Here is an 11631-nt window from a genome sequence, read left to right as displayed (position 1 = left end):
TTAGGTCTAACAATTTTAGCACCAAAAAGTTGAACATCTTAGAGAAATATGTATATAAAGAAAAAATATCAAATATTGTTATAAAAAAATATATATATGTGTATAAATTATATTATACATATTTAAAAATCAACTTGCTGCGAAGTAGATTTCTTACCTTCTTACTAAAAAGTCAGGAAAGAATTATAAACTGAAAGAAAAGTTTGTACAACAATATGCATATTTATTATCTGAAAGTTTTACATCTCTAGGATGCCATTGCATAGCGTGTTCCGTCATCGGCGATTCGAACGATGTAACAATCCATAGTCGCGCGCGCGCAAGCTCCTCCCACGAGAGCGTCTTAATTATTTATTTAGTAAAGTATCGTCGAATCGCGACCGGCCAACCCTTTACAAATATAATATCTGTATATAATATATGAATCTCGGACGAAAAGAACGCATATATCAAGGAATCACAACCGCTCCTTTGACAATAACTAATCTTGCGCTTCAGTTTGGGAGGATTAGGGGAGAAACGCAGGGAGGGAAGGATGGAAAGGACACCTTTCGTTTTATCGGCTCCAATTCTAAAACAAAAATTTACACTGCATCTCTCTCGTATATCAAACAATAAATAACTATGTCAAATGGTATTCGACGTTAAATAGCAATCAAATAATAAACAACCATTGAGTAAAATATAGCATAATAATTTGAGAACCAATCGTAGTGTCGTTGCCACGAAAAGGCCCGTTGCATTTGATTGATTTCTGCTTCTGAGTTTTCAGTTTTGATGTACGGTCTTCGTGTTTCCGGATCGTCTTCTCAACTATAATAACTTGCACGATACAATCTCATATTAATCGTCAGTCTGTATTTAATCATTGACAAACGCGTTTTATCGATATCTCATAAATTTCGACGTATACATCATGTTTATTAATAATATTCATAAATACTTTGCCAATAGCAAATATTAAATCCCTAGAAAACATATTTGCGCATTATTTGAAAATAAAATTTTCACTATGAATACAATCTCCCAAATGTCACTATTTAATCAGTCGTTGCTTCCAGACTGCAAATTTACTTTTTTGTACATAATGTAATTTCCAAGAATCTCTGCAAGCTTCATAATGTAATATTTTAATAATAATATTCTTGTCAAAACGTACTTTTTTTAGACAGATGTGACTTCTGTTGCGCAGACGATCGCAAATAATGATACAATAGTATCGTTCGTTTTGTCTCACCTGGGTCTATCTCGGAAGAGATCCAATCAGATTTTGGTATCTTTGGATTAATTATAAGATAGTAGAACTCCGAAAGTAGAACAAGAAATTAACCGAATGGAACTATTTCGCGAAGGAGAGTTACAGAAAAACTCTAAGTGGACCTGAATGGTTCTCTACTCTGATGATAGATCATAGAACAGAACCAAGTCTTTACTTTGAAAACTCCCGATTTTGCCACCTACATGAAAGAACGTCTAAAAAAACACCTAGGTTCGTTAAAAGCGACTCCAAGCAGTTCCCGAGAGACAAAATGAACAATACTATAGTCGCTTGTAGAACAAAAGCGTAACAAGGAAATATTATATAATGTATCATTTTTAAAGTCTATATAAAACAATTTTATCTCCCTCAAACGGCACATTTATTTTCGGTACCTTCGGACTGCACATATGGATTATTCGTGTTTGACTCGATTTTAAGGTGCTTAATCTTATAGCGTTTTTCATTGGCATGCACTGAGTGCGCACTAGAAACTCGTCGAGTTGAGTTGACACTGTCCAAGTTCATCGACAGTGCAAGTTTTTTGCACGCCCAATGAAACATTTACGACTTGGCGAGTGGACGATATCAGCATATTTCTAATCTGTTTTCAACAAAGCATCTCAAGTTCTTTTTCGAAATGAATACTTCCGATAATTTATTTTTGATAAAATTCAAAATAAATACGAATAATGTAAGAGTTAACATTTCAAGTTGGTGAAGAAGAACTATACGAAAAATTTTTAAGTAAGTCTACATTCTATCGATTCTGTCAATCTCATAACCTAATTATGGGAAAAATTTAATATAAAAACTGTTTTTATTTTGTGAACGCATTTTGTGAATGCAACGCACGTAAAATATATTTATATGTGTGCTTAAACACATCAGACATTAAAATACACACACACGCATATACACGTATCGCATCTGAGTGTGTCAATTTGTGTCAATTTTTTCTTCATAAACAGAAAACTGCTAATAATAATTATTTAATCGTCATCATCACTACTAGATGATAACAAGAGGAAATCGAGTACCACTTCCATAGTTTGCTCGTTCAAATAATTTTCATCAGTTCGCACCGCCATATTTTGCACGAAACCGACACCGTCTCTCGGAGCTCGTGCCAGATTTTTGCACGAAAGAGCGAAAACTCGACACTAGATTTACCAATGAAACAGCGAGCACGATCTTCGTGCGCACTGAAATCCCCAATGAAACACGCAATCCGCGCCTAGTGCGCACTAGTTCTGCCAATGAAAAATGCTATTAAAGTACTCGAAAAATTCTGTAAAAATTTACACATATTCTTTAAAGTCTCTACTAAATTATTCTGCTATGCAAACATTGGAAAAAATGTTTAGAAAAATTATGAAAATTATTTTCTGAACCAGAAAAAAAAAATAATTCAGTTTTGATATAAAATCGTAACTTTACTATATGTATATGTACAAAAAAATCATTGTAGGATTTTTGTACAGATATCATAATTTATAAAAAAAAAATATTACATAAGCCAGATGCAAAAAAGTGCAATTATTTGAGCATTTGAACATATCATTTTTAATGTGACAAATAATTTTTTTTAAGAAAAAACAGTTTTTGATTTGATTAAAGTCAAAAATGATTGTTTTTAATACAAACCAAATGCTTCTCTATAATCTCCCCATCACAAAGATTTTTCCTAGAGGGGGGGAGGGGGGCACAAAACCATGCGCACAGGTATATAAGAAATAAGAACTATCAGAAATAGTATGGACACGAAAGACCCATATGTGCGTTCGAGGAGTATTACTGTAGTAATTTCTACAGCAATGAATAAGATTACATGAAACTTGAGATCAATAAAAAAAGAGAAAAGCTAGATAAACATATTCTGCAAATGTTTAAATAAATGCACCAAACATTTAAATGCGATGTGCCGTCGCAGGTTTTCCCGCGCGTTCAAAAATTAATAAACTTTATCCTATCACATGAATGCCTCTTATGTCTAAACAGCATAAATATATATAATGTAACAAATGCAAAATTTTAAAATCGAAATATACAGATCTGCCTATAAAATTACTAATGAAAAGTTCACACAGTTTAAAAAAAATCTTTAGAATACGTAATACTTCCATAAATCGATAACAATGTATATTTGCATTCGCGTTTGTTTTTATCGCAAGAGAAAAAGCCGAGATTCTGCATCTAAACTCTGTATACATGCGACATATCCTCGTTTCTGTCTTCTTCACGATCCCCCTCCTTTTAGTATCTTTCGAATAAAGGCGTAAGTATATTTATCTTAAAAATACTAGCTCTCTGTGTTTCTCTCCGGATTCATCGCCCGAGAATAAACAACCTAATTCGTCTACGACATATCTCTGGAACGTGCAGTCACTATCACGCTCGGAATACTGCACATGACGATATAATTAAATTTGTAATGGGTAATGGAGAAAAAATAAATGGTCAAAAATATATATATATGTATGTATATATATATATATATCTATCTATATACACGCGCATCTCTCACGAAACGATATTTAAATTAGCTGCTAAAGCAATGATAAAAATACTATTAAAAATAAAAATAATATTAATAATATATAACAGTGAATCTCATAATTACACTCAACATCAACAGTGGAAGCAATAAATACAAATGAGAATGATGAAATGCTTTTCAAAGAGTACTAGCTTTACACAAGGGATCACATCGTTCATGGTAGATAATTGCCATAATTGCCATAAAATTCTGAAAGCAATCCCTTCGTGTCAAGTGCGACGATAATCGAAACTTGATTGACCACGAATCATTTATATTTCTTATCAGGTTAAAATGCAATTGAGAGAGAAGTAAATCTTACACATTTTTTTTTAGGTTTATGTTTATCAGATTAGGTTAATTCTGTATCTCGGCGTCTTCGTGCTGAAACACATGAAAATCAAAAGCTAGATCAGATACACAACATCCGAGAAACTTGATGTTTTCGACAAGCGCATCGGCTACAAAGCATTAAGAATTTTCGCAAGCCCATGTGTCCGAGTGATTCCATTAATGTATCTTTGAACCATAAATCAAGTCCACTTAAATCATGTTTGCCCCGGAGTGCGTGTACAGGTGTTGGAAACGTCGCATGCTAAGTATTACATCTAAATCATCGGTGATTCATTACGCGAACTTAAATATATCGAGCAACGTTCTACATTTCGCTTCCTTTCGCTCTCCTTTCGTTTCTTTATTTTTTTCTGTTCTTTTTGTCTCTTTGTTTATTTAACTAATGATCGTGGGAAATAGATTCGTAATAATGCACATAAGTGGTCAGCTAGTGTGATTAAGTAAGCTTTGACAAGCATAAAGCAGATTTACCTAGCATGATAGCCTCCATTAAGGATAATCGCGTTTGTTGTGCAGGTTCGGTTGAAGGCTGTCATTTCTTTTTCGCTGGATTCCTTTGTGGTGTAGATGGTCTACCTGCTTGACCCGTATTCATTCCTCCATATTGGTATTTTGCTTTCTTTTCTGATGGTTTCAAGATCTGTAAAAAGATGCAAAACAAAACGCGATAAACTTGGATGTTACATCAACAACATTGAAGAAAAATAAAAGAAAAATTCTTTTGTCAATCACCTGGAAACTGCACATTAACGTTTCGTCAACACTCATCATTCCGCCGGCATTATCAAATTCGCCACAGTAGTTTGGCGCAGAGAAAAGTGTGACGAGTTGTCGCTTGGCGAAAAATTCATAGCCATCCTCGACCACTTGATGTGCCCTGCATATGAGATCCATATCATGACGATTCAGGAACTTCGACACGACGTCTGGACCGAATGTGAATGAAACTCCTCTATCGTTTTCACCCCAACCCTAGAACATTAATATACGGTTAAAGAAATTCTTACTATATTAATCTAATCAGCGCGTTAAGATTTGCTTCACATAAAAGCATCTCACCTGAACATCCTTATCAGGATCGGACCATAAAAGATCACAGAGGAGACCAGTATCAGGTACATCAGTTGGACGCATGATTCTTCTAATTTGCTCCATTCCCTAAACAAGACAAAGTACGAATATATATTTATTGCACTTTTATCCAATCAAATAAGTTTCTTTTTATACGAGAATGAAGAACTTTTTTGGTTTCTCCGCTAGTCACCTGCAGGTCAGGACTGAGTCCGCCATGGCAACAGAAGATTTTTTCATCGATAATCGCGGCGATCGGTAAGCAGTTAAAGCAGTCTGTGAAGGTCTTCCAAAGCTTGATGTTATACCGCCGCTTACACTCGTCGTAAAAGCCATATATCCTGTTTATACTAGCGCATTCGTGATTGCCGCGCAGCAAGAAGAAGTTCTCCGGATATTTGATTTTGTATGCCAACAGCAAGCATATTGTCTCCAAGGATTGCTTCCCTCGGTCAACGTAATCGCCCAGGAACAGATAGTTCGCTTCGGGCGGAAAGCCGCCGTACTCAAAGAGCCGCAGCAGGTCGGTATATTGGCCGTGTATGTCGCCGCAGATCTTAAGCGGCGCCTCCAATTCCAGCAGAATCGGCTGTTGCAGGAAAATCTCCCGCGACTTCAGACAGAGGCCACGTACCTCGGCCTCCGTCATGACAACGGTCTTGCCCGGCCGACATCCTCTGACTGTATACCCAGAAATGTTGACGATTAATTACGTTATTTTATTTGAGACTGCAACTAACCTTCATTAGTGCGGTGAATTAATCTATCAGATACTTGTTCAGAAAAATAAAATAGTAAAATAAATAAAAGCACGAATTTGTTACATTTACTGCGTCAGTACGAATTTACAACTGATTTCAATCTCCTCTTAAAGGCTTTTACATCGAAATAAGAGTCTATCTATAACGTAAGAATAGGCAGTCTATCTCTGGAAAAAAAAATCAATAATGCCATTGTCATGTATAATTAACGTCATACTTATACCACATTACTTATACCGTTACGCACGTATTGCTTCTGGAATTACTCGAGCGTGATACGCCAATAATACATCATTATCCCGTCAATTTACCACAAGTCTCTATTGAGACTCGTTGCCTTCGACTCACCGTACGCCGTTACGCACGGTTATGCAATTCTTTGATTCGCGTCGAGAAGAGAACAATAGAGAAACACGGTCGGCTGTATCGACCTTCTTGTTACTTATACCGGTGTACGCGAATCGATAATAACGCCTAATGAGGCATTCCCCACTTCTGTCCACCGCACTAATGAGGGACGGTCATGATACTCCTTCTTACAGGTACATCGAGCATAACTCTACTTTGGGGCATGGAAGATGATTAAGTTCTGCCGGTATTAGCCGTCTCAATAAACAGGGGTGATACACGATTACAGATTACGGTGAGGCCAGATCATCTTTTCCTATTCTCGAGCACTTTGCACATGGGTACAATCACGGTACTTCCGGCGTGGTCTACGGTGGTATCGCATCGATTATAATAGCGTCAAAGGCGTGAAATTACTGATAAGCTCGTTGGGTAATGGATATGTCTCGGGAGTGTGCGAGTCTCTCTCTCGACGAGAGAGAAAGGGAGAAAGAGAGCTATTTTCGACACGGATTGTACGATTCAACATTACAGAAACCTAAAGTACCACTCAACTATGGATTCTGGATCCTACCTGGATCTTATAACGCTCTGACCGATTCTATTTCCCGCAAGTTCCTAATTTCTAGTCTAGTTCAATTTCGCACGATCACAATGCCATGTATAGAGTAAATGCATCAGTGAATAGATTCATGCATATCTCCACAACTGTGTCAAGTAACACGACTGTATTTTTTACTAATTAAATTAGTAAATATATTAATTGCACAATTATAAGAGTTGTACAATTATAAGTTAACGACAATTTGTTACAAAGCATCGGTAATTTAAAACTCTCTAAATTTTGTGGAGTGAAATCTCACTCGAAGAGATCGAGAGAGAAGAATTTATCAAAATTTAAATAATTTTTTGTTATATCAACGTTAAACTTTTATATCTGAATTTTGTCTGCGATAAAAATTAGTTCAGTAAAAAAAAAATTGAATTATAACACAATAAAAATTAAATTATATCAGGTTTACGTATTCGTAAACAAATTCACTAGCGCATTTAGTCTTCAACACTTGATAAAAGTGCCGAATACCTTTAGATGACGTCATTCGACATTCAAAGCGTTAATAAGCGGCGAAGGCAAAGGGAACAGGTGATTTAACCGACATCCAGTACAGACCGTCTCTCTTTATGACGCTATGGATGTGTCGTCGAATCGTTATTTATAGACATAAAAAGGAATTCACGGTGCGGCTGAACTAGTCTGATACTGGCTATCGGAAAACTGCATATTAGCAAGGTCACGGTGACTATAGAGCGAAGATGCAGAGATTCCACTACCCGGGAGAGAAGCTATTGTCACTTTGCTATTACATGGCAGGTATATTCCAGACGAAACGCTGGAAATGTCACTTCGCACCTCGTAATCATCGGATGCTTAAAATAAGTGCTTAAAATAAGCCGAAATGAAAACAGATTTCTTTGGGATCACTCTGGGATCACTTATAGACGATGCAAACATCTCGTCGCGTACGATGGCTCGTGTTAATAATTTATAAATTTATGTGAAAATTTAAGAAAAAATTACAAGAAAAGCTCGCGACACTTGTATGTATTATAATATTTATTCTTAAAACTAAAATTTAATTGGAGGACTTCTTTATAGCGCCCTGTCAGCCTTCTTTTCAATGTAAAATTTCAATAACTTTATATAAATAAATAAAATCGATCCTACAAAAGGTAGAGAGAATATATAGAGAAAATATATGATAAATCAGAAATAACTTGTCCCTGAAGAGGTTAAAAATAATTGTAAGGTCTCGTTAACGATGACTCTGGAGTGCGAACTTTATATCGCATATTATTCAGGGACCTGTGACGTGAACGTACTTATTACACTAAATTTGCAGTATTAACTGTACCGTCACATCCGAGATGTGATAATCTTAAAAAATTCATTATGAACTTAATAAGTTTTTAAAAAATTGTTAAACTGATAAAATTTCCACGTTATCATGTTTTATAAGTCACACGCATGCGCCTAAGATGAACTTCACCATGAAACACTAAGAATTTAAAATAATTTGTCCCTGAAGTAGTTAAAAATAATTCGTTGTTGTCACGTTAAACTAAAGTCTTATGAAGGTATAAGGTTGATATATATAAACGAAAGCTCAGGAATATGTTCCCCGAAATTAATAATTGATTGCTAATTTCAAACTGTAAATAACATCAAATATATAACAGTGCAATATAATTAAAATTACTTTCTTATCTTATGAAATATCGTTCCATAATAAATATTACATATATTAAATACAACTATTACATGTTTGTCGTAAGTGTCGTGAGATACACATTTTAAATACGTATCTCCAACGTTTTTTCCAATCACGAATGTATTAACTGAATCATTAAAACGAATTAATACTAGATATAGTTAAATCAAGGTTTATCTAAACGATAATGACATTACATCATAAAACACAATTGATATGAAGCTCACATAGATAATGATAAATTACACTAACACGATATTCTTTTCAATCAAAGATTATTTAAACTTACAAAATCTGCATCATTACGCATAATTCAAAATTACGATTTTCAGATAGTTTATAATTTTATGATTTTACATTTTAGGGAGAAGAGTAGAAAAGAGAAAGATGGAGATATTATATTCGAATAGTGCGAGGGAAGGAAATATAATAGAAGAACGTGCATTTTGCTACAAATTACGTATTGCACAAATACACTTATTATATCAAACATATACTCTAACATTTAAGCATCTAACATCTCCAGTCATCGTTGCTTCATTTTTAAATAGATAAAGCATTTCAAATGAGAAGGCTACGAGTGCGAAGGGAAGAAAGTGATAAATCTTAAACGATATAGGCTAAGTGCATTGACAGATCCAGAAATAACTTCGAGTGGTTCGAGAAGCGTTTGTGTGGATACTTATATTCCAAATAAGATTATAGATATTTGTCTTTGAGTAAGTGTGTAGCTGTTTGAAGTCTAAGGGAGGCTTCGATAGGATCGACGACCGAAGAGCAAGCAAGAAGGATCACATTTAGATCTCGTATGCAGCAGGGGTCAGTTCTCCTCTTTACTTGAAAAACAAAAAATAAAAAAAAATGAGGAAAAAGAAGGAATCGAGCGAGCGAGCAAGCACGCGACAATGAGAGGCAACGGCCCGTAATTCGCAGCGCGTGATTTAACGCTAAACGTGGCTACCTGAATGTCACTTGAGCCATCCTCATATCATCCTCTTTATGAGGTAGAATGATAACTTTTAAAACACCACGATCTACTTATTTCTACGAGAACTTTAATATTATTGCAGCTTTAAACGCGACGTCTAAACATAAATTACTTTCCACTTACGATAAATGGACTTCTAAAGTCGACTCTGCTTTCCATTTAATTTGTGTCACCGTGTGTCGGTGACTCGAGTTGATTCTACTTGATTTTGTTTTAATTTCAAGATAGAAAGAAAACTAGATCAACTTCTATTTATCAAATTACACGCATGAGTGATTTTTTCATGTAATGAAATTGAATGTTACACATTTGACGTAATTAGTCTTTAAATTTTTTTAGGTGGAATTTTACTTTAAGGAATGAAAATAAAGCTAGTCTTGAAAAAGAGTGGCTTAACTTTCAATCTTTAAAAGATTCTTTAAAAAAGTACAAAGTTATAAATTTATCTCAACAAATTGTATCGTTAATTAATATACTTCTGAGTTGCTCGAAACAATGGCAGTATAAAGTAGAATGTTTATTTTGCAACTGTTGCAAGTTTCCTTTGTTGAGATAGGACTCTTCTAGATTTAAAAATATAATCCAATCTCAGCGCAAAGAAAACTTATAACAATGGAAAATAAACATTCTACTGAATGCGGTCATTATATTGAATGCATCACTTCTTCCTCAACTTCTACTGATAACTGATAACTGCTTTTGTCGGTTATCATTTTCCAGCTCTGAATTTCAGCTGATTCAAGTCGGTCGTTGAAAAAGTCATGTAAATGGAAAACAGAAACGATATAAAAACAAATATGATAACAACTTTAAAACTATAAGAATGTATTTCCTTACTTTTATCTTGTACTTAACAATATGCAATTGTAATGTGGAAGCCACGCTTAGAGATAACCCGCGACGCCAAGTAAGCAGACGTTTACGTGCTATAAGGCCACGGAATGATAACAAAATACAAACGTCAGGGAAGTTCGATCGAACGAACTCTCTAGTAGCGAATTCTATCACTCGCATTTTATATTAGATTAGTGCATATTTAAAAAGTGAATATTTTCAATAATAAATACTCAATAATATTAACACGTTATTTAACAAAATATATATATATTGTCTTTCATTATAAGTTGATTGTTATGCCATTGCACAATTAGATACTTCATACAAAACAGCCTTTTTATGTGTACTAATTTAGTAGTGCGAGTGATAAAATTCACCATAAAATTTTTAGAATGAATTTTATTCCGAAGAGTGAAATCTCATTCTTAACCCTCAGTACACACGATGATTTTCTGAATTTTTATTACTTTAACAAATATACAAAAATTATTAAGTGATACTTAATGACATCTCTAAAAAGTACCTGCAAAACTGCATATTTAAAAAATTATAAATGTTATAATTACTGCTCCCAGTTTTTGGAAGAAAAGAAATTTGTAGGACAAGAACGACTCAATCGCGAGTACTAAAGATTGAAGATTGGAAACTGAGCCACTCTTTTCCAAGACTGGCTCAATTTTCACTCTTTAGAGATTCTACTCCAAAGAATTTTGAGAGAATGCAGGATAATTCTACATGGAGGGGTTTGTCGTTTCCTGTTGTTGCTGTGATGGTAGTGGTGGTGGTGGCTGGTTATTGTTGTGTAGTAGCTGCGTACCGACAAAGTCCGACGAGAAAATATCTTTTAGCTTGGCTTTCTTCTGAACCTGGTCTTTCTGCGTGTGGTATACTTTACCGCACAAGGGGGTTCCCGCATTCGCGTAGCATGAGAGAGAGAACAAACAAAAAGAGAGAGATTTGTTTCTTCTTTTTTTTTCTGCGGCTAAAGAGAACGAAGGGATAAAAGATCGCGCGGTGGTTAGCGGCGCAGGGCGAGAGGGGTGATGCGGTGGCAGTTTTGCGCGGAGGGAGAGGGTGGATTCTTTAAGTCGCGAGAAATAGATGGAGTTACATCGTAAAGAGTGAGAAAACGAACGCGACCAAGACAGCGAGGTAAAGAGAGAGAGAGAGAGAGAGAGAGAGAGAGAGAGAGAGAGAGAGAGAGA

The 11631-nt window shown here is 35.2% G+C and overlaps 1 protein-coding gene across 4 annotated transcripts in view; it reads right to left on the bottom strand.

Annotated features, from left to right (window-relative positions):
• Window positions 1-202: 202 nt before the first annotated feature.
• LOC108781498 (serine/threonine-protein phosphatase PP1-beta catalytic subunit) overlaps window positions 203-11631 on the bottom strand; it is a 12274-nt gene continuing 845 nt past the window's right edge. Inside the window, exons 2-7 of one of the 4 annotated variants that reach the window (XR_001940948.1) lie at window positions 11244-11315; window positions 5416-5903; window positions 5211-5309; window positions 4884-5123; window positions 4623-4791; window positions 203-822 (exon numbers count right to left, since the gene is read on the bottom strand). Coding sequence is in view for 2 of the 4 variants with exons in the window: in XM_018549470.1 (XP_018404972.1) it covers window positions 4684-4791; window positions 4884-5123; window positions 5211-5309; window positions 5416-5903; window positions 11244-11315 (1007 nt within the window). In the remaining 2 variants the exon portion in view is untranslated. Of the gene's footprint in view, window positions 823-4132; window positions 4182-4237; window positions 4792-4883; window positions 5124-5210; window positions 5310-5415; window positions 5904-11243; window positions 11316-11631 lie in introns of those variants that run through there. The other 3 variants (XR_001940949.1, XM_018549470.1, XM_018549471.1) reach the window with 3 other exon arrangements.

The sequence above is a fragment of the Cyphomyrmex costatus genome, unplaced genomic scaffold, assembly GCF_001594065.2.
Source record: "Cyphomyrmex costatus isolate MS0001 unplaced genomic scaffold, Ccosl1.0 scaffold825, whole genome shotgun sequence".
Classification (NCBI taxonomy): Eukaryota; Metazoa; Arthropoda; class Insecta; order Hymenoptera; family Formicidae; genus Cyphomyrmex; species Cyphomyrmex costatus.
This window is presented reverse-complemented; position numbering and strand designations above follow the sequence as displayed.